Here is a 27,591-nt window from a genome sequence, read left to right as displayed (position 1 = left end):
TACATCTCTTCAGTACATTCACCTCAAACGTCGTGATTCATCTCGAAACTGTCATTTTACTTAACAATAACAAATTCGAAATAGATTAAAATGTTTTACTGAATGGGCGAAATGAATTAAAATACGAAAACTGCGGCAAATTTCAATATCCCGATCTTTGCTATAATTACCTTGTCGTAGCGAAAGGAGCAATAACCCGTCTCCTATAGGAAATGGTAAGAACCACAAAACTGGATAAGTAAAACAATATGGCTAATAAATCTACTTTTATTCAAAAATAAGAAAACAGAACCTTCTAGACTATTCCTTTGTTGAAGTTATTCCCCTTTCACGTACAGTTCAAGTCGGTCGTGGCCTCAGTGCCTTTTGGGCTGCCGACTCTCGTTGACTCGCATTGGTGTTGGGTTTTCCAATAGTGATTCTGTATTAGTTGCGCAATAACCATTAGTTTCAAAGTTGTGAGAAAATAAAAATAAAGAAAAGCTCATAAAACTAATCAGGTTCAACACAAACAGTTACCCAATCGGTTTTTCCCCTCACTCGCTTCGACTCTCACCCATCCCTCACGCTCGCATCCTCAACCTACAAAAGGGGCAGCATGCCAAATGAAATTAATTCCTTCTTGTTGCCTTTCTAGTTTCCACAGCCTCTTGGGTTTGCGGGGAATTCCTAAACAGTGCCCAAAGGGTTGCTGACTCATTTTTCTGGCGATTCAACTTGACCGGAAAAAGACCTGGGAAAACAAACAAAACAAAATAAGAAAAATTAGGAAAGATCCGGAATATTTCGAAGAGGAAATTTCGGGAATCCCCCACAATAAAAACTTCCGGAAATTTGGGCAAAATTTATATCGACAACGGCAACTCCTCGCGTAGTGCCAGTGTTGTCCTTCAACCGGGAACAATGGGTCCGCTTTTCAAAGTGTTAACCATCGTGTTGTTGGCTGTTGGCAGACAAGGCCATGCATTTGAATTGAACAAAAATAAAGGAACTATGTTTCCCGATCAACCGGAACAAATCGTCAACGCTACCAACAACATCACAATCACTTGCCTTTTTATCCACAATACCGAAATTCACTGGACATTACCCAAACTCCCTTCAGATGTTGCGGTAGGGAAGAAAACAATTTAAAAAAGATTGGGAAACCCTTTTCCTAACAGTTATTTCTCATCTTTGAATATAATTTCTAGCTCCAAATACGAAACAACCGTACAACTTTCACTCACTTTTCGAACGCAACTCACATCGCCTCTACGCTGACGATAACAAATGCCAGGGTTACAGACACGGGGCTGTACAAGTGTTGCCTCAAACCGTTTCCTGAAGTTAATGTACAGCAGCACGTCTACGTTTACGGTAAGTCTGAATTTAAAAGAAAAAGAGTTTTATTGATTTGTTGTTGTTATTGGATGATACAGACAGAAAGAATCTTGTGTTCAACAGCGATGGTGGTGACAAATTTACTGTGAAGCATGGACGAAGGGCTGAAATTCCCTGCAAACCGACCCATCCGGATGTTCGTGTCACACTAAAACGCAACAACCTGTTCGCCGTCGAAATTTTATCCAAGGTGAGTTCTAACCAAAAAATACTCCAGGACCCTCTAATAAATGCATTTCGATATTCCCTGTAGGAAGAAGTACAAAAGGATTTATTAACTGTTCCAAACGCAAAATGGGAATTTGATAAGCATACGGGATTAACGCTGAATAAGGCCAAGTTAAGCGACTACGGGAGGTACGATTGCCATGGGGCACTAGGAAAAACCACCTCGAAAATATCATTCACCGTCGTTGTTACAGGTATATCTATTTCCCACACATCTGAATATGTCGATAATTAAATTGGATTTTGTTTCAATCGGACAGACGGAATTGAATTGACAAGGGACGGGGATGATGGTCCAGTGCTGAAAGGAAGCAACGTCACGTTAATCTGCCGGGCTTACTTGTTTTCTTTACCACCCAAATGGGCGTTTTATAAAACGAATAACGATACCCACCCAATCTACATCGATAAAACTAACCCCCAACTCGGTAAGTAAGAGGACAGAACAAACCGAATTCCGTAAAATTTACTCTTCTCGATATTCTACTGACAGATGGTATGACAATAGTGACGGAAAACTCGACTCTTAAAGGAGAATTTCAAAAAATGTACAAGAGCTTTTTGAAATTGAGGAACGTGAACAAGAATTCCCCAACAACATTCCAATGCATGGATGGAAACATGAACGCTACTCGGACATCGGTTGGAAGGGCACCAATATTGTCCTTCAATGTTTTAGGTATTTACACCTAATTGGTTAAACTTGAGGGTTGTGAAGGGCATCACATATCACGATATTATTTGTTAATCTCTACCGTAGTGCCTCAGACGCCATTTATTGTTGGCCCAAACAATTCAACAATTTTTCTGGTCAAAGACCAGCAGTCGAGTTTGAGATGCGACGGATACGGAAAACCCCAACCCACATTTCAATGGATCAAAGTAAATTTCATTTTCATAAAGTGAAATTAAATTGTCATCCGGTATCATCTATACAATCAAAATGTTTGACAGGATGGTGTCGTCAAAACTGGGGATGACATTTTATCAAGTGGCAATTCCTCCGTGTTGAAACTGCACGGAATTCCCGGCGAAAACGGAACTTACGCCTGTCGGTTGAACAACAGTCGACACGAAACCTTCAAATTTTTCACGGTCAAATTTGCTGAAGAGTCTAAGCTGTCGACCGTTATTATCATCATTGTCATAATTTCGGCAGTTGTTCTCATCGCTGCCATTAGCCTCAGCATCAAATTGTATCGTGACAAGGTTTTTACTGAAATCAACGTTTCGTTGTAATTCCGTTCTCAAAATTCAATTGATTACGTCCATTTTAACAGAAACTGAACTTGTTTCCCGGGGCGGAAGCCTTACTTAAAGGAAAGCCAAACGAAATGAACGACGATTTAAGTTTGGACGACCAAATTGAAATATTGCCGTACGATAGACGATGGGAATTCCCAAGGAATCGGTTGAAACTCGGTAAGTCACTACAACAACTCGACGATTATCTTATAATCTGTCACTAATAAATACAGGTGTACAGCTGGGAGCTGGATGTTTCGGCCGAGTCGTCAAAGCAGAGGCTGTCGGAGTCAAAGACTCGGAGGAAAACGTTCAAACGGTGGCCGTTAAAATGACCAAGTCGCAAACTAACGTCGCTGCTCTCGAGGCTTTGGTCAGTGAATTGAAAATTATGATTTACTTGGGAGGGCATTTGAATATAGTCAATTTACTGGGGGCCTGCACCAAAACCCTCGTAAGAAGTAGGTCTTTTTTTTACGATATTGGTTCAAAAAGAATATGAATAATTTGATAATTCGTTGTTACAGGAGAACTATTTGTGATAGTCGAGTATTGCCGATTTGGCAATTTGCAAACGTACTTGATCAATCACCGAAATAATTTTGTTAACCAAGTGGACGAACTTGGCAATCTATTGTCGGATGCGGAAATGCAGGAAATGAACAGTGCAAGCATAAAAAGGTTCTGTTATTCCCGTATTTTTACCTTCCGTATAAATAATTTTGTAACTTTAATTTTACTTTTAGAAAAGAGTGTCCAATCGATGGAGACAAGGTAAAAGTTAAAGAAGAACCGGAAACAGACAGATACGTAAAACAAAGAACCAGATCGCAACCGGATAATTCCAGCCCAACGGTCGATGACGTAAACATAACAGGTTAGTCCATTTCTTAATTCTAAACATTTTACCGAACAGATAAATTTAAGCTCGATTCTTATTCGCATTTATTTTTACAGAAGAATGTGAAGAGTCTGTGTCGTTTGGCGTTTGCCAAGAAGACCCCTCGGAAGACCCCAATACCAAATTCCATGGATTGACCATGTCCACAGCGGATTTAATCTCTTGGTCATTCCAAATTGCCAGGGGAATGGATTACTTGGCCAGTAAAAAGGTGAGTTTGTATCACTGTAGATCCTGTTCTTAACTAGCTGAAAATAATTTACATGTTTCATGTTTAGGTTCTTCATGGCGATTTAGCTGCGCGTAATGTTCTCCTGGCTGACGACGGAGTAGCCAAAGTAGCCGATTTCGGCATGTCTCGAAAAATGTATTACGAAGGGAATTATAAACAATCAGGGCAGGTAAAGCTGATAGAACTGAATTACTTGTATGAAGCATCCTGTTTTACGATAGGGCTTATTTCATTTTAACACAGAAATTGATGCCGATCAAGTGGATGGCCATTGAATCCTTGACGGATCGAATCTTTTCCACCCAGTCTGATGTTTGGTCGTACGGTGTCCTCCTCTGGGAAATTTTTACCCTGGGAAAAGTCCCCTACCCAGGTGAGTCTTAATCACTAGCAAATTCAATTAAATGCAATTCTCATTGCTAACTATTTTCAAATTCTTTTTACAAGGATTGGAAGGAAACCATCAACTCGTCCGCCAATTAGAAAAAGGATACCGGATGGAGAAACCTGATTTTGCACCCACTTACATAGGAGAAATTATGGCCGGCTGCTGGAAAGCGGATCCAAAAGAGAGGCCATCCTTCAGCGAAATGGAGGAAATGATCAGCAGCCAAATGGAGTCGACAGTCAGCGACCACTATTTGAATTTGAACGACTCGTACGAGAAGCTCAACGAACTAAAAGTCAACGCTTCTCCTACCGAACCTTTGGGGCTTGCCAAAGTGCTGGATTCAAAGGAGAAAGTCGGGAAAAGGCATTCGATATTTTCACGCATAATCACCCAAACGAAAGTTGATCCCAAGAAACTCAGCTCAAGAAATAGTTCTGGACGATTGGAATCAAATAAAGAATCGAAAAATTTGCCATGCAACGTCAACAATAATACGAAAAGTCTCATCAGTCAAATAAAACGCCGAGGATTTAGTTTTCATCAAGACTTTGCCGAGGTGACTCAAAGTTAACCAAATTTGTTTTTCTCTACTATTCTCTTGATGGTTAGGTTTCTTTCAGAGTTTTGTTTAGTCGACCACCACCTTCCCTCCGCATCCAAGGAAGGAAGACATTTGATGGCGAATCGCTTGGGTTTTTTAATCTTTAACGTTGCGTGTTGGACGACACTTGACACAATAGAAATTAACTTTATTTCGTGAACATTCCCATATGGGATTCCAATAATCCCAAAGGAGTGTCATCCTGTTTGATGTTCTACTCTCAAACGGGATAATTAACTCTAATGTTGATTTTTACCTATCGATGATAATTTTAACGTAAGCTTAATGATAAGGATTTCATGTAACAGGTGAAACCAACTTGAATAAATAACATTGTAGGTGTGTCCCATTATTTGTTCAAATTGATTTTTCATTTTCCGTCCACCAAGAGAAGCAGATTTCCGATTTAGTCATGGCATCTACAGCCTCGGGAAAAACATTTTTCCATTGCGATTCAAAATGATTTGACCAACGCCATTAAGTCAACAATCAAAAGATTAAAAGATGTCACTGGAAAAGTTGCCTCAAATATCCAAGTGGTAAGTCATAAAAATGTACAGCCCATAAGGTGCCGGTGTGGCAGTTAGGTCCCTCTCGTAAGAATGGCGAAAGGTCCGTTGGTCATAAAAGTTTTTAGTTGCACTTTACTTGAAGTGTTTAAGTTAAGATATTTCGGAATTTGATTGATTACCCACAGAAAAAGTTGTGAGGTACAAAACAGGCCTGAATTAACCCTAACTGAGTCAATCAAAACAGCAAAAGAAAACAGTTCCAGTGAGCCGTCTAGCTCAGGAATGATCTAATCAATACTATTTCACGATTTATAACGAACGCCATCAGACAAACAGAAAGGAAAAATATAGAGATAAATGTTTCCTACTTTTTTAAAGCCTGGGAAGTACAGCCAGGCAAGTGCTCCATTTGCAGAAAAGTTGAATGAAGGAAAAAGGGTCACACACTCGTGAATACACCTACACTCACATGGGCATACACGAGGTGAGATCCAATCAAACTGGATGCTGTTCATCTAAACAAAAAATAAAAGTTGTGTTACGAAAAAATATTGACAGGAAAAACAAGGAAAAGTTGCAAATGAGGCAGTGGGTAAACCCAAATTATTAATAAATGGGAGAAATCAAGGTTGACGAGTAATGCACTGCATTTAAGCATGCATCATTAAGATACCTAGCAGGTCACTAGGCCTACATTAAAAGTAATACAAATCATTACCCAAGTTACTTACATTATTGTTTCTGATGTTAGATCAGTACCAGCAAAGCAAAACCTCCATCGTGTTGTAATGATGGCTGGATCAGGCCTCAAATCTGCACAAAGGAAATAGGAAAAGGTTACTTTAGTTTTACATCAGAGTTCAAATAAACTGCCATGCATCGACTCCATGATCAATGCTTGGCAGGAAGCAACATTTCACAAATTTAGAACCATGTTAACTCTTCTATTTTGGCTCTCATAATGATTCAATTTGCATGCTTAGTTTTATTTACCCGCCAAACAGCATGGAGGGGAGAGCTGCGACACCAGAGTTAACACCACGAGTCCACGACCACATTTTTGTAATTTGATTTCTTGCTCTATTTTTCTTGCACTTTTCCCTAAAGTGATTGAAAACAAAATGATCGAAACCGTTTTCTTTTAATAATCTTAAACTCCCGTCTTTTCTTGGGTCGCCATAATTCGTCATCGTCATCGTCATCGTCATCGTCTGTTTTTAGGGGGCTAAATTGCGGAAACCAGCGTGGAAGCCACCAGAGGCAGCACTAGATGCCGATTTTTTAAAGTCGTGTCTTGCAGAAGAAAACAACAATGTTTGCTATGTTAAATGAAGTGTTTTGAATTCTCTGATGCAATATATCGAAATTGATTATGATAATTAATAAATACATACCAATGTAAATGCATGAATACAAATAATACAAATGTAAATAATAACAAATCAATAAATTATAACACAACGAACAATGAATGATAAAGAAATATTATAAATATGAAAGATAAATGTCCAATAAATGAATGATAACAAATTCAATTAATGATAAGAAATAAATAATGAAAATTTCTTGAATGCAAATATAAATCATGATAAATATATAAATAATATTACAATTTTAAATCATTTCATTCTGGGTTCCATCTTCAAAGTTATCCCCTGGAGGAGTTTAACTTCCTGTTTCAAACACCCAACGGACCAAACTTGTTAGTTAAGCTTCAATGAGTGATAATTAGGTTGCAGCTTCATATACTCTGCTCTAGCAAATGAAGTGTATTTTACATTTATAGTGGAAATTGAAATAATGGCACGTCATACTGTAAAGACGAAAGAGTGGATTAGTGAAGTTTCTAATTTATTTACCAATCCAACTCTACCAAATTACCACGTGGGCAAACACCAGGCATTGGCTGAGGAAGCTCTTTTCCCGAAAGCAGGTAATGTAAATCTACCTTTTTATAAATCCATTAGTAAGTGCTGTTATGTAATATTTATTATGAACGACTTATAGTGACAGTATAATTTACTTCTGTAATAATATATTTTTATATATAAAATGAAATGCCAAAAATATGTAATAAAATCAATTCAAAATTAGCGTGAAAAGCTTTTTCCAGTAATAATTGTAATCACACCCATATGTTATGTCAGTGGTTTTAGCTGGCAATTTGCCAGCTAAATTGATTGCAAAATACATCTTTTGTAATATATTTTTATATACAAATGTATATTTCTACATAAGAATAGGCCTATGTAGCAAACATTTTGCAGTAATTGAATAACTGTTACATCACACCTAAATGGTAGGTATGATTGTGTTTGTATATGTAAATATGTACGATATGCCGATAGCCAATAATTGCTATATAAATGTTTATGCATCGTATATATTATATATATAAATATATAAATATATATTCATGTTACAAATATATCTAGATATATTTCGGAATACCGTAATTATCATGATATGTCGCTAATAATAAGAACAAAAAGTAAAAATGTGATTGTTCAACCAGGCTCTCAGTTTACTATGACATGGGATGAAGATGGAAAATACGCTCAGCAGTGGCGCACGGATGGATATACTTGGCGCCAATTTGGAAATGCAAAACATTTTTCTACATGTGATGGGCAAACAATTCAAAAATATTCATTTAAGCTAAGAATTGAATCGGGGGAGTCTGCTTCCTCATTCACTAATGCATTCAGCAAGGAAGCTTTTATCCACTCTGGTTATCCATGCCAGGTACTGGTGAGGTACGTTGGCGATGAAAATGTTATCAATTGGGAATATTGCCATGGAAATGCAACAACCATAGAGCAAAGATCAAAGCCTTTTTTTAGGACTGCAAAATCTGTTTTATCGGAAGCAGTTGAAAGAAAAAATGATCGTCCAATCAAAGTATACGGAGATCTCATTGAAGCTGCAGGAAAAAACATGAAGAGCCAAGCAGTTCTGGCACCCCGGAATTTAAATCAAATACAAAACGCCCAAAAAAACGCCAGGGACGGAAGTAAAATAAGTCAATGTGGTATGTATAACGCATATGAAGTTGGAATAGAGACCGGGTTCCTGAGAAAATACGAGATCTTTCCAAACATGAATATTTGCTGCATGGAATCTGGTATGTCTTAATAATAAATATGTTACTAATTTCATTATCCTTGTATCATGATTTGTTACTGAATAACATGTAATAGAATATTCATTAATATTTAATTCGTGTTATTTATATATCTTTAACATCAATTATTAATTATAACATTTTCTAGGTATGGCCGAAGAATTTCGCTCGTTGCTGAATCGTACAGACATCCCAAAGATCATCGTTGAATACGATACTACGTTCGACCTTGGCACCTTCTATGTATCCTGGGTTACTTTTCGTCACACTGAATTCAATGATCTACCCAGAAACCCAATGCCTACGATGGGTTTGGCATGCCTAATCCACAACAAGAAACTGCAATCATCGCATGAGTATTTCTGGAACATGATTAAGGAAGAAATCCCTTCAATTGCTACGGCTACAAATCTTGTGATTTGCACTGACGACGAGGCAGCTATAGTCAATGCTATTGAAACTGTGAGTAAAAAAACCCCGTAATTAACAAATATAGATACATGGTAACATGTGTAATTATTAAGTTATAAATATATCTATAACATATATGGACATATATTATCATATATAATTATATGACATTGATATTCTTAGCACATATAGATATATGGTCATATATGTAATTATATAGCAAGCATATCTATATTCTGTGTTATGTTATTATGCTACTTATCTGATAATAACAGTTTTTATTTGTACTATAGATATTACCAGGGCTTCCTCATGTTCGTTGTCACATTCATGCCTGGCGAAACATCAAAAGGCAATTGAATCTGAAAGGAATTTCAGAAAAAAAAGAGTTGGCGAGATATCGACTGAGTTTTTACAGTCTCTTAAACCAAAATTCATTCAAAGAATACTCTGCCGAGCTGTTGAAGTGGAAGGAAGAATTGTGGACTGATGTAAACGAAATAAAATAGCTTAACTTGATATGAACTATAATTCAACATTTTGTAGGAATTCATCCACTATTTTGACAAATGTATCGCTCCCGACATGGACAAGATGGGCGTATGGTCACTAAGAGAATATGGCTTGCAAGAAGTGCTATCAACCAATAGATCAGAGTCTTGGAACGCGTTATTAAAACGCGAATTCGTGAAGAAAAGAGGGTACACCGAAGACGAAATCATGTGCATCAGCTTCCAAATAGTGAAACGAAGACTGATTCGGGTGAGAAGAGCAAAGTATGGTGCCGGTGAGAAATGGATGATTCGTGATAAGTTGAAAGATAATTACATTTGTCAAGGAAATGTGGATGACAAGTCGGATGAGAAGAAAGAAAACTGCGAAGAGGTATTTTAATTTTTATTGGCACTGAAACTGAAAGAGCATTTTTTATATGTAATATATAATTAGATATATTATATTATATGCTTATATAACATTATATATGTTGGTATATAGAAATGCACATGTAAATAGCAGTCAAAAACTATCGTTTGCATATTGTATATTGAATAGATTTTATGCATTTAACATTCAATATATTAATAAGTGAACGTGTTATTTTAGGTAGATAAACTTCCCATAGGTGATATGAAAAAATACCAAAAGAGCACCACCGTTATGGAACGAGCAAAGCTGATTCTTTCGCTTAACCAAGTAACTCATGTACCACAGCAGAAATGTTTTGTTGCGACAGGTAGCAGTGGGGAAAAGCACCTTGTTCGGCTGTTCCGTGATGGGAAACCTAGTCAACATTGCACGTGTGCATCAACTGTGACTTGCTCCCACATAATGGCTGCTATGATTTCCATCGATTATGAATATCATCCTCGTAATGAGAAACCGAATTTGACTCGTTACCGAAAAAATGTAAATAAGAGAGCTGACTCAAGGTCTGGGACGAAAAAGAAGTCAAAACCTTCAAATGGGTACGGAAATATCAGAAGAAAAGAGGCACAGGTACCTACGTCATCTATCATTGTGTAAATTGTAACCGAAATTAACTTAATAGGTTTTGTTTTCAATAGAAAGAAAAGCTGGGAGCGTTTTTGAGTCAAGTCGAGGAGGAAGCTGAAATTTCAAGAATAGAAGAAAGCTTTCTGAAATACAACATTGAAAATGATGAATCGGAGGTAAAAATCACCATATAATGCCATATATAATTATATATATTTATATATGTTTACATACATTTTATTTTCGTTATGCAACCATATAAATTTTTTTTTATTATGTAGGACAGCAGTGACAAAGAATTGGAGAACATGGCAAATGACAAATCTGAGGTAAAAAATATACATCACAATTGAGACATACAATGACATGCATAAATATTGTTTTATATCTTAACATACATTTATATATTGCCCATATATAATCTTATAGCTTTTAGGAACTATTTTATATCATGTTGCTTATTATGTAGGATGCAGGTGACAAAGATGAGCTTGCTGAACAAGAAGACGAAATATTTCACCCTTTAAGAGATCACAGTTACTGTGATAAAGATCATCATGTTAAAACATTGGAAACGGAAGACAGCAGCAAAAATCAAGATGGGGAGACGAAGGAACCTTCTTTGGATCAAGAAAATGTCTTGTGTGAAGAACCACAACATGTAGACGAAGGCTCTAACGACATCAAGGATGAAGAAATAGTCCATCGTAAAACAGAGTCAACTTCTTTTACCAAATGTAGACAAGAAAGACAAACACACAAGATGAGCAATAAGGGAAAAATATTTCAGGTGAAAACATTTGTTTGACGACATTATATAAACATATATAGTGGTATATAACATTATACAACATTATATAATTGGATATATTTTTGTAGGTGGATGTAGATGAAGAAGAACAGATTGATACCGCCATCGCGATTTCTTTAACGGAAGGGGATATCCGTTCTATATCCATGAATCCTAAGGCTAATGAACAACTTCATCCAGATGAAATTCAAGCAATCTCAGCTCCGGACTACTGTCTCAAATCTTCCCACATCAATGCGGCAATGTATATTCTTCAACGTCAGTTCCCCGAATTAGGAGGCTTTTACAAAGTGCAACATGGCACAGACTTAACATTCCCTAGAGAGAGCGGGGGAAAATGGATTCAAATTATTCATTCTGGGCAATTTCATTGGGTCATCGCAGCATACGGGTTCTTCAACAGGCCTTTCGTAGTTATCTACGATAGCGCATCCCTTAACATCAATCATCGGCAATGGGACCAAATTTCGCGTGATGACTTGGTATGCAGTCACGTATTGGATACCGTATCCTGCCTCATGCGTGCCGAATTTAACATCGCTCGAATGCCATGTCAAATTCAGACGGGAGGGTCAGCTTGTGGTTTTTTTGCCGTTGCTTTTGCTACTTCTTTGGCTTTTGGGGACGATCCTTCATCGGTGGTATTTGAACAATCGAAAATGGTGGAACACCTCCAAAATTGCTTCCAAAAGAAAAAAATGGAACGCTTCCCATTGTCGACAAAGAGATTGACGAAGCATGCAAATGCAGGGATGGGAAGACCGTTTCCAGTTGAAGTTATTTGTAGTTGCAGACAGAGGTATTCCGAAAAACAAAAAGCCATTCAGTGTAATGAGTGCCAAGTATATTTCCATCAACAATGCGAAAACGTCCCAGACAGATTTTTCTTAAAGAAGAATGAAAAACAAATCTGGATCTGCTCGCACTGTTCTTCAAAGTAAATGTTGTCCTTGAAATGTGTTATGTAATCAAACATAATTCAGAAGTTTTATAATACACAGTGATTTTTACTTAGCAGGAATATCCTATAACCTATGAAGTAACGAGCGATTGTGAATGTAATAAAAAGATAGTGACATGTTTCTTTAATATTGGTTTTGTAACAATCATATATTGGAATATAATTGAGTATATAACCATATACGATTGTATATATAGTATATAACCATATACGATTATATATATATAAATAATATGCATGATCACGTCACAACATACAGGAATATAATATGAAGTAATTTAACATACGCGATCATATCTACTAATATACGTCTATAAATTTGCTTCTATCTGTCTACATATTAAAATAAATTAGAAAAGAAATAATGAGAAATAATTTCTGTATGCCAAAATTGTATTTGGAAGTCTGAATTATGAAATAATTGAAAGTTAAGATTAATCTTATTCACTTTCTTCAGCGGCTTTCAGCCTTTTCTCCATTTTACGAAGTCTCCGTAGCCATATCCTGCTCTCCGGGGTGCTAACGTTGAATTTTTTGGTAAAAATGTCTTCAATTTTAGAAGGAAGTTTCCCTTGCGAAGTTAACCTAACATCGTATAACTGCGAAATAGCTCCTAAATAATTGAAGATATTTAGGATGTTGAAGAATTGAAGATAATTTGAAGATGTTTAATAGAATTTTTAATTTATATCATTAAGAAGTTACACTTACGCCTGATGGCATACAGTTCCCTTTTGTCCATTGGTTCCTTTAAATCCTCTCCCACCTTCGCTTTACATTCACTTTTGCGATGAAAAAGGATGTACTCTCGTGAGTACAACTGGCCTAATAGGTATCGCAACCCTTCACGTTCACAGTCCGGGTGATACAGTTTTGTCTCATCAAGAACTTCTCTGCTGATAGGAAAGTTATCCTAAAAAGTAAACAGACATGTATCATTATATATATCATATACAGTTATATATGATTATATATTTTATATACAGTTATATATAATTATACATAGTTTTCTACTTATTTACATGCAATATAGAGAAATCTATAAAAATTGATTTGTATTACCTTGTTGGAGTAAAATCCTTTTCCTTCCTTTCCATTCTTGTGCTCTTCTATTTTATTTTTCAGGCGTTCTATGTAGTCTTCGACGGCATTCCCTTCATCAGCATTAGCAGTTTGGTCTTCTTCTTTGTCTTCTTCTTCTACTTCTTCTTCTTCTTCTCCTTCTTCTTCTTCTTCTCCTTCTTCTTCTTCTTCTCCTTCTTCTTCTTCTTCTTCGGCTTCTTCTTGTTTCTCTTTCTCAAGAGTTTCAATTTTTTCGTTGAGATTTACAATTTCCTAAACAAGAAAAAGATATAATTTCTGTAAAAACGAAATTTTATTTAAATAATGATTACTTCTTTAAGGCGATCATTTTCGTCCTCTAATTTTTTACGGTCCTATAAAAAAAACATAATATTATATAATCGTATATAAAAATATCTAATTATATATCTTTACGGTTTGGGATTCTTTAAGTTCGTTAATGACGGCCTTGAGATTGGAAATTTCCTAAAACACGATTAAAATTTATTACCATGATGATTATAATTAGTGTTCTTTTTTACCTGTTTCAGGTCTTCAATTGTCTCAAAATTCTCCGTGTTCAACGGATCATGGTCTTCGAAATTATCACTGTTGGGAGTGATGGTGGCACCTGACGCCTCAATTTCACTTTCGCTGTCAGAATTTGATGTAGCTTGCTTGGATTCCTGAGGGGTGGCCACTTCATCACCGTCAGTTACCGGCACCTGTATACAAAATGTCAATTATACAATTTATCAATATGTCAAAAAATTGCATTATCGAGTCCCATGATGATTGATGCATGATAGAAATCCTAACTTGTTGGAAAGGAAGTAGTTATGAAGAAGTTTATGGAACGGTTTCTTCAAAGTGAAAGTGTTCCAGAATAAACTGCTCTCACACCTGGTTCTGGAACGCCTAGAAACTTATTTGAAAGCGTTCCAGAATGGACTGCTCTCACACCTGGTTCTTTCAAATAATTTTCAAGGCGTTCCAGAACCAGGTGTGAGAGCAGTCCATTCTGGAACGCTTTCAAATAAGTTTCTAGGCGTTCCAGAACCAGGTGTGAGAGCAGTCCATTCTGGAACGCTTTCAAATAAGTTTCTAGGCGTTCCAGAACCAGGTGTGAGAGCAGTCCATTCTGGAACGCTTTCAAATAAGTTTCTAGGCGTTCCAGAACCAGGTGTGAGAGCAGTTTATTCTGGAACACTTTCACTTTGAAGAAACCGTTCCATAAACTTCTTCATAACTACTTCCTTTCCAACAAGTTAGGATTTCTATCATGCATCAATCATCATGGGACTCAATAATTATATAAAAGTATTTCAGAAGCGTCAGTGTAACAGCAAATTAACTAAATGGAACAAATTCTACCTTTCTCTTTTTTGCAAGTTTCGAATAATCCTCGTATACAGGAATTCTTCGGCTTCTTAATTGTTTCGACATTTTTAAAACAATAGCAAATGAATACTGAGCATATGTAATCAATAAACAATCACTACTACACACAATAAACACTCGTATTATCAACCCGACTGTTTGCTTTATCTCGAAGCACTCAACTAACGACACCTGGTGGACGTTTCAGCTCTTCCACACCACATTCCGCAGTTTAGTCCTTAAAAGCCGATGACGATGACGATGACGATGACGAATTATGGCGACCCTCTTTTCTTCGCATGCTTCTTTGAAACTTGTTAACAAAGACAAAGCAGACGACACTAATCTTTTCATTCTTAACTTAAGATATCGATAGAAATGATTACAAATCGACCCTCTAAATTCAAACTGCTCAAAATCGATCAAAGCAGTTTTCTCATCCGAGCTGAAGGGATCGGAATTATTTTATTAATTTAACTTCGTCTCATCAAGTTATACTGAGCACCCTTACTACAATTAAGATAAAAGTAAAGATTTGCACGAAACCCCCGTAGAGAATAATTAAAAACCGGCTCAATAAAAGTATAAGACCCTCCAGGAGACCCTCTGGGCTACCAAGATGCGATGGGACACCATGCGAGCTTCTTGCGAGAGCAAGATCGAATGCTTGATACGTGTGTAATCAGAATCAAGGACGATTATAACCTCGGGTCTGACTTCTAATGTATTATTTAGAATGGAATTTATATAGTTGTATGACTAGTCTTTAAGACTTTAGGCTATCATTAGAAAGTCGCCCATCAGTAACTCATAATACAGCAGCTGCAGACATCAAAGCTCGATCGACTCCAGTGGAGCTCGCATATGTAATTCATGTATTGGCATATCACTACCTGTGGTTTGATATACGTGCTTCTCTGCAGATCGTCACCTTTATTATTTTTATTTAAATGGTCGTGAAGTGATGCACCGACCCCACCGACAGTGATAATCATCACAAGTGCTGATTGTTGATTCATTTTGTTTTGTGAGGTGTTAATCGCTTAACCGTTTCGATATTATGAAAAATCACTTGTGTAAGTTACCTGATCTTCGGTCAGTGCTACTGGCCGTCTTCAAGATGATTTTCATCTGTTTTTTACTGACATTATTATTCATTTACACACTGGACGATGGCGCAAGAAGAAAATTCACGACTTTATTTCTTCTCCGAGAGGGACTAGTCTTCATAAATACCAGCACGACGTCTTCCGAGTATGTAACTGTTGGACGCTGTTATACCGACTTATTCGGTTTGATGTTAAATTTTAATTATTATACTTTGAAATATACAGTTATTATGAGAGTGAATTGCCAGTCTGCAGAGGAAACCTACTCGACCAGCGAGAATATCGTTACGTCAGAGAGACGGGAAATTCTTACGATGCCAACCGGTTGCACTCAATAATAAACAAGGGGTCAGCATGTCGACTGTTTCTATTACACACCTCAACGACTAGTCTCCTGTTTCGATGATCTTCATTATTTCGTCCACAATAAAACGGAAATAAGCGGAAGTGCTGGTGATTCCAAGTTACATTTCGTGTTCCTGGGAGATTCAAGAATCCGACATCAATTCTACAATTTCGTTAGGGTAAATTACACTAATTAATATAGCGTAAACAGTTTCAAATGATGCAACTTTCAATAAAAATGTCTCCTTTAATTCAGCTGATTCCTGATTTTGGGAGTCAAGTGTGGCCTATTGAAATCCCACCGGCTTTTCACGGCGACATTGAAATTACCAGCGACATCCTGAGACTTGGACTTTCGTTTCAATGGCGACCGCTCATCAACGAAACCGTCATAGAGACGATACGGAAATGGGCAACTCACGAAAATGAACGGCCTTATTTCGTTTTCCTAGGTCGGTAATTTGTCTAAACAGATTCAGTTGATATACACCGAAAATTTTAACTTCAGTTATTACGTCAAAGGCATGGCAGTCCACCACATGATGAAAGAAAACGGCGGCAATTTCAAATCCTACCAAGAGAACCTTATGAAACTCGCTCCGATCCTTGGCCAATTGGCAAATGTGACCCGGGTAGTCTGGCTGAACCAGTACCCATCAGTCGATTCCAATTCATGGATCAATGAATTAAACACCATCATCTTTTCCGAGAAGATACACAGCTACAACAAAGCCATTCGCCAAATCCTAGAGTGAGTTTGCATTATTTTCCTTATGGAAATCTTAATTGGATATTGAATAAAACGAATTCCATTTGATCGCTCATGCAGGAATGAAAACATTCCTATATGGGATTCCAGTAATCCACTGGGTGAGGAGTACGTTCGTGCTTGCGCCACACTCAAACGCGACGAGATATTCGACTCCAATGGCCGCCCTTGCCTGTTCAAAGATGTGACATACTACGACTGCAACGACTACATACACACGGGTTACTCGGCCCTTTCGCAGGCCACTCAACTTCTTTTCAACGACATTTGCAACACTCATGTGTAAATCAAGTCCAGTCCAGTCAAACACAATGAACACAAGCCTATAGGTAAAGAATTCATGTATATAGGCTATTAAAAGGTGAACTTAAGAATAAATATTGAAGGTGCGTCCCGAAGTAACATTCAAATTTATTGCATTTTCCCGCCAGCCACGACATCTAGAGGTGATGTCGTGGCCTTTGTCAATTTCAATTAAAAATGAGATGCAAATCGTGCGATTAAAGGCTCTGTCTTTCACGAAAAGTGCCGACACAATTATCAGCAGCGGTCGAATAAATTTAGTCGCAAAAGGAAGAAGCGTAACCCCAAATTGCTTAGGGCGCCCATTTCCCATACCATCAACGGTAAAGGCAATATTTCCCTTGACATTATTATCCATTGCACGCTCCAACACGGATGAGTCCGTTGCCCATCTCCTATTGCGTTTCTATTGTTTTGCCGGATTTGAATTTCGTCCTTTGCCGCGCCAACATCAACTTGTTTTGTGATCCGGTCCAGCTGGATTCAATTAATCCGCACAAGATGCATCGATTTCATTTCAAAAGATTGGGACTATCCGCCGCTGGATTATTCCTCACTTCTGTCGCTTTCCTTTACTGGAATGAAATGAACAACCAGCAGCTAATATTCAATCAACCCAAACCATTAAGTCAACAATCAGAAGAGGTCACTGGAAAAATAGCCGCAAATGTCAATATGGTAAGTCTAAAAATCCATATTTCATCTAAGCGGAATTCTTGATGAATTTTGTTAACTTATAGAAAATTACAACAATCAAAAGTACAACAGTGAAAAAGCTGGAGACTCTCAAAATCGTCCTGTACTGGAACACATTTTTTAATCAAACGGACATGACGTTCGGATTCGGACGGCAGCCGTTCGTCGACGCCGGATGCCAAATCAGCAACTGCATGGCCACCAACGACCGCAGTTTATTCAATCGCAGCGACGGGGTCATCATTCACGCCGGCGATTATTTAGAAAACGACCTGCCGACTTATCGATTACCTCATCAGCGGTTCATTTTCAACAACTACGAAACACTTCCGGGCGGCAATGGGCTTCCGTGTTTTTCACGTCCGCATTTCTACAACTGGACGATGACTCACAGACGGGACTCGGATGTTTATGTCAACAGGCCGTACGGGGCATTAAGACGGCGCAATCATTCGCAACTCGTCAACCAACTTCCGCCCAAATTAACGGCCGGACAACGTCCACCGAAACCGGAAGATTTGTTCACTCGGAAATATCCGGAATTGGCCAAAAGGACAAAGTTGGTGGCCTGGTTCAATTCGCATTGCCCAACTCACAGCCAACGGGAAGATTACGTCAAGAAATTGGCCGAATTTATTCCGGTGGATATTTACGGCAAATGCGGATCGCTCGAATGTTTGCCACGAAACGATCCTCGTTGCGATACAAAAGTCCTGGTGAATTATCGATTTTATTTGGCGGCTGAGAATTCCCTGTGCCCCGATTACGTCACTGAAAAGTTTTACCGGGCGCTGATGAACGACATCGTCCCCGTCGTGTTCGGCGGAGCGGATTACGCCCAATACGCCCCGCCCAATTCTTACGTCAACATTGCCGATTTCAAATCGCCAAAAGAACTGGCCGAGTACCTGCTCCTCCTGGCCAACAACGACGCCCTGTACAGCAAATACTTTGACTGGAAAAAAGATTACGAAGTGATCAATCGACCACTGGACGGCTGGTGCGATTTGTGCGCTAAATTAAACGACGAGTCCCTACCCAGAAAGAGTTACAGCAACATGGGCATGTGGTGGTACGATGTAGTCCCTTGTTTGGCGGGCACATCCTATTTAAACTCGATTCAATCTTTTTCAACCGTTTAAAAGTCTTTTATATTCTGATGTTACCGAAGAGTCCTCTTGCCAAATACAATACGGTTTCCTCTATCATTTTATTCCTTATTTTTATTTAGAATAGCATTAAAATATGGTATATTTGCATGAAGAAAAAGAACGTCATGAGTGTTTGGCTGATGCCCTTGGAATATTTGATTAGCCAATTCTTTACGTCCACAGCGACTGAAATAGGAATAATTGAAAGTTACCTTAAAATCATCCAGCTGTGGTGTTATTGATCTTTGTGTAGATAAAGATAAGGTCTTCCATCACAGTCTCTACCCGTTATGGAAAAATAACAAACAGGTTCGCACATTTCAAACAATGTGAAGAATAATAATTCGCCATCAGATTTGACGTTTGATAAAGACCCCATGCCCAACACCTTGACATTGACACGTTCTGCTCATTAGAATTTCAATTGAACTGCGGGTGTAAAAAAAAAGAATAAACCTGTGTTTTTCCCATCTCCACTTTTCTTTTTACCTTGCGAAATGGGTTCCTATATTTCTACGCATTGCGTTTATCTTTTAAAACAATCGTGATAGTGTCTATCGCATTATTCCAACACCAGGAACACATTTAAACTTTTGTAGCCTTTGATGACATGCAGATTGTAAAGCGATTAGTTCGCTCATTTTTTCAACCGGTAAGATTTTAAGATTTTTAAAAAATCTACTAATAGTCATATGAGGATTTTTCACGTTAGTATCAGAATGAAATAAGGACGACAATTTTTCTGAAAAGTGAAAAGAAAAAAATGTTCACAAATGACTGGACAAAGGTACAGCAGATGTTTTGGGTTTTCTTATACAAATTTAGTCTAGCATACACCTGAAAAGGTATATATATGGCGTTGCGTCCCCTAACCTTCGTTCCGGAACAAAAAAAAAGAGAAAAAGATTTTTCGAATGTGTCACTGTGGGCGTGGTACGATTTTGGCTTTTGTGCAAATCATCTTTTTTAACCAAGGACTTTTCTTTTTGACACGGGGAAGGTAATGGATTACATCCACTGCCAGTCTGCCACATCAAATCTTATTTTATTTTCTTCTCTGGAAATTTTATTCATCAAGAGTCAATAACCTCAGAGAAAACAGAAGAAATAAAAATTTGAATAAAGACGGAAATGACAAAAAGCGCATCATTTCGCGGTTATTGACAAAGGCGTTGCATAATAATCTTTTTGAGCATCGATAGGGATGTTGCTGTAAAACGAGGTAGAGGTTACACCCCTGTCTGAAATTGTACAGAAATTCAAGGGGCGTGGTTCGTCTTTACTCTTTAGCGTAACTCATTTTTATTTCAATAGAGGAGAAGGTGAATAGTTTCACGACGGGTCATTTTTAAATATTTTCTTGTCGAATATCGGCTCAACTGGATGGTATCGAAGTGTGGTTCGAAAGGAAAGAGGAGCCTGGATAGCAGGGCAATTTGCGGACCCACCATTCGGCCACGTCCTCGTAACTTTTGCTTTGCGATTGGGCATTTGGATCGTTTAATTTAGCGCACAGGTCGCACCATCCCTTTTTGGGCGAGCGGACGACGGCGTAGTGTTTCTTCCACTGGAAATATTCCACGTACAGGGCCTCGTTGCTGGCCAGCAGCTTCAAATAGGCCGCCAAGTCTTTGGGCGAGGCGAAATCGGCCATGTTGATGAACGAGTGCGGAGGGGCGTAGTCCGTGTAATCCGCACCGCCGTAGACGATGGGCACAATGTCGTTGGTCAGGGCCCGGTAGAATTTCTCGCTGATGTAATCCGGACACAGGGAATTCTCGGCAGCCAAATAGAATTTGTAATCGTCCAGCAAACTCTCACAGCGGTGGCTGTTGCGCGGAAGACACTCCATCGTTCCGCATTTGCCGTAAATGTCCACCTGGACGAAATTGGCCAATTCCTTGACGTAATCTTCGCGTTGGCTGTGCGTCGGGCAATGGGAGGCGAACCAGGCCACCATCTTGGTCCGGTTGGCCAAATGCGGATACTTCCGGTTGAGTAGGACGGCCGGATTGGCCGGAAGAGTGTCGGGTGGCAATTCATCCGGCAACTGGGCGGGAAGGGTCCAATATTTGGGGGCAATGGCGCCGTAAGGTTCGGCCACGTAAACATCCGAGTCCCTCCGGTGTGTCATCGTCCAGTTGAAATAATGCGGAGTGTATTGGCTCGAGGGCAAACATTTCCCGACGCAGGGGACGGACGTGTTGGGAATCGTCTCGTACAGGAAGAAGATGAAGCGCTGGTGCGGATGCCGATGAGCCGGAAGGTCTCGACTGTTGACCTGCAGCGCGTGAAAGATGACGGCGTCGCTTTGATTGAGAAGTTTCCGATCGGCAGTTGCAATGCAATTGGTCACTTTACATCCGAATTTGATGAATGGATCCTGTCCCAATCCGAATGTGTAATCCGAGTGGTTATAATACGGAGTCCAGAACAAAATCGTCTTTGGTGCTGGATTATCCGATTCCTCTTTCACAATCAATGGATCCAGCTGCCGGATTCCTTCTTCGCTCTGTGTTTTGGTTTTAAATAAGAGCCGATTGTTGTTACTGAATATTTAAATAATGGAATACAATCTGACCTGAGCAATAACGTGATTGGAATGAATGACATCAGTGCTGCTGCTGCTGTTATCCGATCGTGATTTGCTGATGGCCGTGACTACCAAGTAGCACATGGCAACGAAGCCGACGCCATTGTAAACGGTGTAGAATCGGGTGGGAATGGATCGCCCCACAAGAGCCGCCACTCGCTGAATAATTTTGATCCAAAGTTTCAATTTGAATTTCCGCTTCGATTTGGCCATTTCAACGAACTTTCGTACTTTCCACCTAATCGCACGTCTCGCAATAGCTGACGTGTTGCAGTGGAGAAACTGGCAGCGACTGCCGTTCCACACTCGTCCCTTTTCCACATTTGCATGAACACAAGAATCTGAGCTGCTGCTGTTTCCAGCAGCTGTTGTAAACCATCCGGGAATGCCGTTATAGTTATAGTCTAGAGTCAAGTTAATAATACGCTGCGTACGCTAGGGTACGCTGTAATAGTATATCGTGAAAAACCACCTTTTATCGTTTTTATCGTTGCGCAGCAGGACAGCAAGCGGAAGGAATTCCGTGAGAAAGTGCTGAAATGGAGTCGTAACTATACAAAAGGCCAACGTCTAGCGATCAGTTTGGATGTGAACGATGTGAGAATCCAGCTCTGCACATGTTTACATCACAGCAAAGAACCGAGTGAAGATAGCAGATGAGCAGCAGGTCTGATTTGAGCTTCGCCTTTTTGTATAACGATGCGGTAGTCAACATGTTTTGTTACGGCTGCCAGTGGTGCACATCAACCGGATGGCCTCGGGATTCCATATGCCGTGCGGACTCATTTTTATATATTCGTTCCATCTGTCGTTTTTATTCGGCTGGTCGAAATTGACGACACAATGAGATATGATGATTTGTTTAACTTTCTTTTTTCTCAAAGAACTTAGTCCAAGCTAAAAGCGACAGCAAACAAGATTATCGCTGTTGTCTTTGGCCAACAGCTGAGCTGCCAAGATGAGACTGTTTCCAATCCAACTCGTCTGCGCTAACTTTGATTTATCCCGAGACAACATCATCAATTCATCGATCGGCTCATTTGTGGCACGACAGAGGACTATCGTTTTCTTGCTCTGCTCCATCTGTTTCAGTTACGTGCTGGTCATCATCAACAGACAAGGAACAGGTAGGTCATCCTCCGCTTATATTTATGTACAACATTCGATTAACCAACTCGTCGTGATGTATAGGGATCGTAATATAAAACTGTAGAAATAACATTATGCAGGCCACACAGCGAAGGAGTCCATTTATGTTCTTTATCCATTCTCCCACCGCAACTATAAAATCGAATTTAAATTTATTATTAAAAATCTGGTCGGCAACAATTTTATTCATTTGTTAGTCTATTTGTCTTTTATGTTGGATGCCGGTTGGATGTTTTTGATGTTTATATCAATGGTTGTTTGTTTCCACCCAGAAAGATTTAAGTCCGCTATCAAACACCTGGCATTTATCAACCCAGACCAATTTTTAAAGGCGAAATTTGAAAATGGGACCGTTTTAGGTGAACCCAATGTGATGACAGCAGACGAACGGTACAGATTGGTGGAAAAATATGAGCAGGACAAATTGGAAGATGATGCTGACCCTCCTTTCAAACGAATTCTATTCTGGAATGATGTACATAATTTACATACAATTGCGCCCATTAATATATCAGACATCATAAAATGCCAATAATAACGTCACGATTTGTATTGTTTAGTTTTTTGGTATCCCTGATTTCCGGCTGGGACTCGGCCGTGACGCCTTCCGCAAATGGGACTGTCCCGTGTGGCAGTGCGAAACTTCGACCAATCGAACGGACGTCCACGACTACGACGCTGTGATTTTCCACATGCGCAGCTGGAAGCCAAACGACTTGCCCAAACGACGAACACCTCAGCAGCGCTACATTTTCTGGATTTTAGAATCCGCTGGATGGCCGGAATACTTGGACACGAGGAATCTTGGCAACTTTTTCAACTGGACCTTGACTTATCGATGGGACTCGGACATGGTCATGCCCTACGGTTATGTGAGACCCACCGGGAAGGTCCCCCTTCATCCGAGTGAGGACCAACTGAAGAAATTAATGTCCGATCAAAAAGTGAATTATGCGGCTGGGAAGACGAAAATGGCGTCCTGGATGGTCTCCAACTGCGGAGATCATAGCAGTAGGCAAAACTTGACCACTCTACTCCAGAAATACATTCAAGTCGACGTGTACGGCAAATGTGGAAATCTGACGTGTCCGAAGAGAGAAGATGAAAATAATTCGAGCGAAGAGTGTCGAGATATGGTCGGCCAAAATTACAAATTTTACATGGCCCTCGAGAATTCGTTGTGTCGTGACTACATTACCGAAAAGTATGTAACGTCAGCCGAAAAATATCTGATGCAATTATAGGCTAAATCTTAAATATTTAATTCGATTTTATTTCAAGGTTTTTCGGGATGCTCCAACGTCCGGTGATCCCGGTCGTTTTCGGCCTTCACGATCACTACGACCAAATTGCGCCATCGCATTCGTTCATCAACGCGGCAAAATTTGAAAATATGACGCAACTGGCCGATTACCTGATTTTACTCAACCGGAACGACACGCTATACAACGAGTACTTTTGGTGGAAGCCTCACTTTGAATCCAGGTACAAGCAAAAGGACGTCAACATTGGCATGTGTCACCTGTGTGCCTCACTCCACAACAAGGACATGCCAGCGAAAGTTTATCCGAACATGAACCAATGGTGGGAACAACAATCGACCTGCATCAATTCACCTCCTATTTCATGACATAATTATTCCACTTTTTGCCAGCAGTTGCCAGATGACTATCAATAAAATCAAGGAACTTGAAACTCTTTGTCGCAGTTGTTTGTACGATGAATTCTATCACATGTTTACATCACACAAAGAACCGAGTAAAGAGCAGATGAGTAGGTCTGTTTTAACCGTCGCTTTTTGTTGCTGGAAAACGTCTGTTGGTTATTGGCTGCCGTGTGCACATCAACCGGATGGCCTCGGGATTCCATATGCCATGCGAACTCAATTTCATATTCGTTCCATCTGTCGTTTTTATTCGGCTGGTCGAAATTGACGACACGATGAGACATGATTTTGCTAAATTTTCCCTTTTCTTAAAGGATTTGTTCCTATTAGCTAAAAGCGATAGCAGACGACAAGATTTGCTAACCACATGCAGATTTTAAAAATTATATTAGGCTATTTCCTTTTTAAATTTGCCATTATTTTCGATGATTTTGTGCCTCTGGTGGGCGTCATTTAGAGTTGATGCCATTTTCCATTCTATTGTTAGGCAACTTCCGTCTGATTCTGTTGCTAGGAGACCACGTCGAGATATATGGGCGAGTCTCTTCATTGATAAGCGACAGCTATGGACGATAAGGATCTGCTCGATGACGTTGTGAACGACGAGCGATAAGCCTTATACTTTTCCTATACTGGAAAAAAGTATGTATCCGGCTTTGCCATTATAACTATCCCCTGCTATGTATTAGTTGTGCACCAGCACCGCAACGTGACTATTCTCTAACTAAAAGTGACAGCAGACACAGCAAGAGCTAGCACGGTTGTATTTTCTTCTAAAACTGCCGAGCTGAGCCAAGATGAGATCTCGAATCAAACTCTGCGCTTCTTCTTGTTTGTCGAGTGCTGACAATAGCAAATCTTTGATTGGCGCATTTGTGGCACGACAGAATAAGCCGAGGAAAATCCTTTTCTGCCTCTGCTTATTCATCTGCCTCAGTTACGTAATGCTGGTCGTCGTCAACAAACGGGCATTAGGTAGGTTCTCCTCCGCTTATATTATGGACAGCATTCGATCTACCAACTCGTCTTGATGTATTAATGTGATGAAAAAAATAAGACCGTCAAAATACTAACAAACATTTTGCATCAGAGTTGCAGACACACAGCGGGGAGTCCATTTGTTATTCTATCCATTTTTATCGCAAACTATATTCAATTGAATTTAGATTTATGATGATTATTAGATCTGCTCGGGGACAATTTGATTCATTTGTTAAGCTGTTTTTAGGTTTTAATTTATTGTTGGATATTTTAATAATAATTGTATGTTTTTACACATCCAGAACAAGTGACGTTCGCTATCCAACACCTGGCTTTGGCGAAATTTGAAAATGGGTCTGCAGGTGAACGTAATGTGATGACCGGCGAACGGCGGTACGGATTGGTGGAAAGATATGAGCAGGAAAAAATGGCGGATGAGGCTTATCCTCCATTCAAACGAATTTTATTCTGGAACACCGTATAAACTATAATATGATCAATGAAATCAGAAATCCTATTAGACGACACGTCAATAAAATCGCAATTTTGATTTTAGTATTGGGGTATCCCTGATTTCCGGCTGGGAATTGGCCGCGACGCCTTCCGCAAATGGGGCTGTCCCGTCTGGCAGTGCGAAACTTCGACCGATCGAACGGACGTCCAGGACTATGACGCCGTCATTTTCCACATGCGCAGCTGGAACCCCAACGACTTGCCCAAACGACGTACACCTCAGCAACGCTACATTTTCTGGCTGTTGGAATCCGCTGGATGGCCGGAATACTTGGACACGAGTCAATTGGGCAACTTTTTCAACTGGACGTTGACTTACCGATGGGACTCGGACATGGTCATGCCTTACGGTTATGTGAGACCCACTGGGAAGGTCCCCCTTCATCCGAGTGAGGACCAACTGAAGAAATTAATGTCCGTTCAAAAAGTGAATTATGCAGCCGGGAAGACGAAAATGGCGGCTTGGATGGTTTCCAACTGCCATTCACATAGCAATCGAAAGGAAATGGTCAGCCTACTCCAGAAATACATTCAAATCGACGTTTACGGGGCCTGTGGAACTCTCGAATGTCCAAAGGAGGTGGGCGTTGATAACTCGAGCGATGAGTGTCGAGAGATGACTGGCCAAAATTACAAATTCTACATGGCCCTCGAGAATTCGCTGTGTCGTGACTACATCAGTGAAAAGTACCGAAATTATTGATTGGGTTTTATTCGTAGGAAAATAAAAAAATTTAATCAATTTGAATTTGAAGGTTTTTCGGGATGCTCCAACGTCCGGTGATCCCGGTCGTCTTTGGTCTTCACGATCACTACGACCAGATGGCGCCACCGCATTCCTTCATTAACGCGGCAAAATTTGAAAATATGAGGCAACTGGCCGATTACCTGATCCTCCTGGACAGGAACGACACGCTGTACAACGAGTACTTTTGGTGGAAGCCTCACTTTGAATCACGGTACAAGCAAAAGGACGTCAACATTGGCATGTGTCACCTGTGCGCCTCACTCCACAACAAGGACATGCCACCGAAAGTCTACCCGGACATGACCCAATGGTGGGATGAGCAATCGTTCTGCATCAATTCACCTCCAATTTCATGACATAATTTCACAAAAGGTTATCAATCTCCTCTTTCCCAGGTGTCCAAATAAAATCAAGTTATTTAACTCGTAACTTCCCATTGCAATTTGTTGTACGTTAAATTCTATAGAAATACCATTGGTTATAGACACTCGTAGAGGGTTTTCTAATCCAATCAACAAAAGCTGCTGTCGTCAGGTCCATTGCCTTATATGTTAGCTAAAACAACCGAAGCCAAAATCCGCCAATATTCCAAATATAACCAGTAGCTATATAAAAAGAATTGCCGTGTACTGACGCAATTGACTGGCGTTCCAGGAATTCTCCACAATGATTCGAGGCGTATAGCATTCCTCGGCGCGAATCGCATCGGCAATATAATATCTTATAAATATATAACATCAAAGTAAAAAGTCGATTTGAATAAGATATTCGTGCACGGTCATTGTTCTTTTTCACGACCGCAGCCAAAGGGAAAACATTCTCCCCTTTTTCT

General features: G+C 39.5%; 6 protein-coding genes across 6 annotated transcripts; 5 read left to right on the top strand and 1 right to left on the bottom strand.

Annotated features, from left to right (window-relative positions):
* Positions 1 to 732: 732 nt before the first annotated feature.
* On the top strand, positions 733 to 5,330 carry LOC124316139 (vascular endothelial growth factor receptor 3-like). The gene is made up of 16 exons (XM_046781896.1): positions 733 to 1,113; positions 1,194 to 1,359; positions 1,422 to 1,573; positions 1,637 to 1,805; positions 1,872 to 2,039; positions 2,105 to 2,290; positions 2,372 to 2,493; positions 2,566 to 2,820; positions 2,892 to 3,033; positions 3,090 to 3,317; positions 3,384 to 3,537; positions 3,603 to 3,733; positions 3,814 to 3,968; positions 4,036 to 4,158; positions 4,233 to 4,362; positions 4,437 to 5,330. The coding sequence occupies exons 1-16, from the start codon at positions 904 to 906 to the stop codon at positions 4,949 to 4,951; spliced, it is 3,006 nt and encodes a 1,001-aa protein (XP_046637852.1). The 5' UTR covers positions 733 to 903; the 3' UTR covers positions 4,952 to 5,330.
* Positions 5,331 to 16,195: 10,865 nt separating this feature from the next.
* LOC124316604 lies at positions 16,196 to 17,317 on the top strand. Its single transcript, XM_046782624.1, has 4 exons — positions 16,196 to 16,369; positions 16,447 to 16,642; positions 16,713 to 16,941; positions 17,020 to 17,317. Exons 3-4 carry the CDS (start codon positions 16,715 to 16,717, stop codon positions 17,243 to 17,245), a joined length of 453 nt encoding a protein of 150 aa, XP_046638580.1. The 5' UTR covers positions 16,196 to 16,369; positions 16,447 to 16,642; positions 16,713 to 16,714; the 3' UTR covers positions 17,246 to 17,317.
* Positions 17,318 to 17,504: 187 nt separating this feature from the next.
* Positions 17,505 to 19,100, top strand: LOC124316713 (alpha-(1,3)-fucosyltransferase C-like). The gene is made up of 2 exons (XM_046782658.1): positions 17,505 to 17,940; positions 18,003 to 19,100. Exons 1-2 carry the CDS (start codon positions 17,638 to 17,640, stop codon positions 19,098 to 19,100), a joined length of 1,401 nt encoding a protein of 466 aa, XP_046638614.1. The 5' UTR covers positions 17,505 to 17,637.
* Positions 19,101 to 19,762: 662 nt separating this feature from the next.
* Positions 19,763 to 21,955, bottom strand: LOC124316305 (alpha-(1,3)-fucosyltransferase C-like). Its single transcript, XM_046782170.1, has 2 exons — positions 21,691 to 21,955; positions 19,763 to 21,621 (listed from the first exon to the last, which is right to left on the bottom strand). Exons 1-2 carry the CDS (start codon positions 21,913 to 21,915, stop codon positions 20,485 to 20,487), a joined length of 1,362 nt encoding a protein of 453 aa, XP_046638126.1. The 5' UTR covers positions 21,916 to 21,955; the 3' UTR covers positions 19,763 to 20,484.
* A 1,232-nt stretch (positions 21,956 to 23,187) lies between these two features.
* LOC124316383 (alpha-(1,3)-fucosyltransferase C-like) lies at positions 23,188 to 24,544 on the top strand. The gene is made up of 3 exons (XM_046782297.1): positions 23,188 to 23,326; positions 23,412 to 24,055; positions 24,133 to 24,544. Exons 1-3 carry the CDS (start codon positions 23,225 to 23,227, stop codon positions 24,479 to 24,481), a joined length of 1,095 nt encoding a protein of 364 aa, XP_046638253.1. The 5' UTR covers positions 23,188 to 23,224; the 3' UTR covers positions 24,482 to 24,544.
* A 645-nt stretch (positions 24,545 to 25,189) lies between these two features.
* LOC124316315 (alpha-(1,3)-fucosyltransferase C-like) lies at positions 25,190 to 27,201 on the top strand. The gene is made up of 4 exons (XM_046782183.1): positions 25,190 to 25,492; positions 25,801 to 25,976; positions 26,055 to 26,698; positions 26,767 to 27,201. Exons 1-4 carry the CDS (start codon positions 25,315 to 25,317, stop codon positions 27,113 to 27,115), a joined length of 1,347 nt encoding a protein of 448 aa, XP_046638139.1. The 5' UTR covers positions 25,190 to 25,314; the 3' UTR covers positions 27,116 to 27,201.
* Positions 27,202 to 27,591: the final 390 nt, after the last annotated feature.

The sequence above is a fragment of the Daphnia pulicaria genome, chromosome 12, assembly GCF_021234035.1.
Source record: "Daphnia pulicaria isolate SC F1-1A chromosome 12, SC_F0-13Bv2, whole genome shotgun sequence".
Taxonomy (NCBI): Eukaryota; Metazoa; Arthropoda; class Branchiopoda; order Diplostraca; family Daphniidae; genus Daphnia; species Daphnia pulicaria.
The sequence above is the reverse complement of the archived record's forward strand: the minus strand, read 5'-3'. Positions and strand labels throughout refer to the sequence as shown.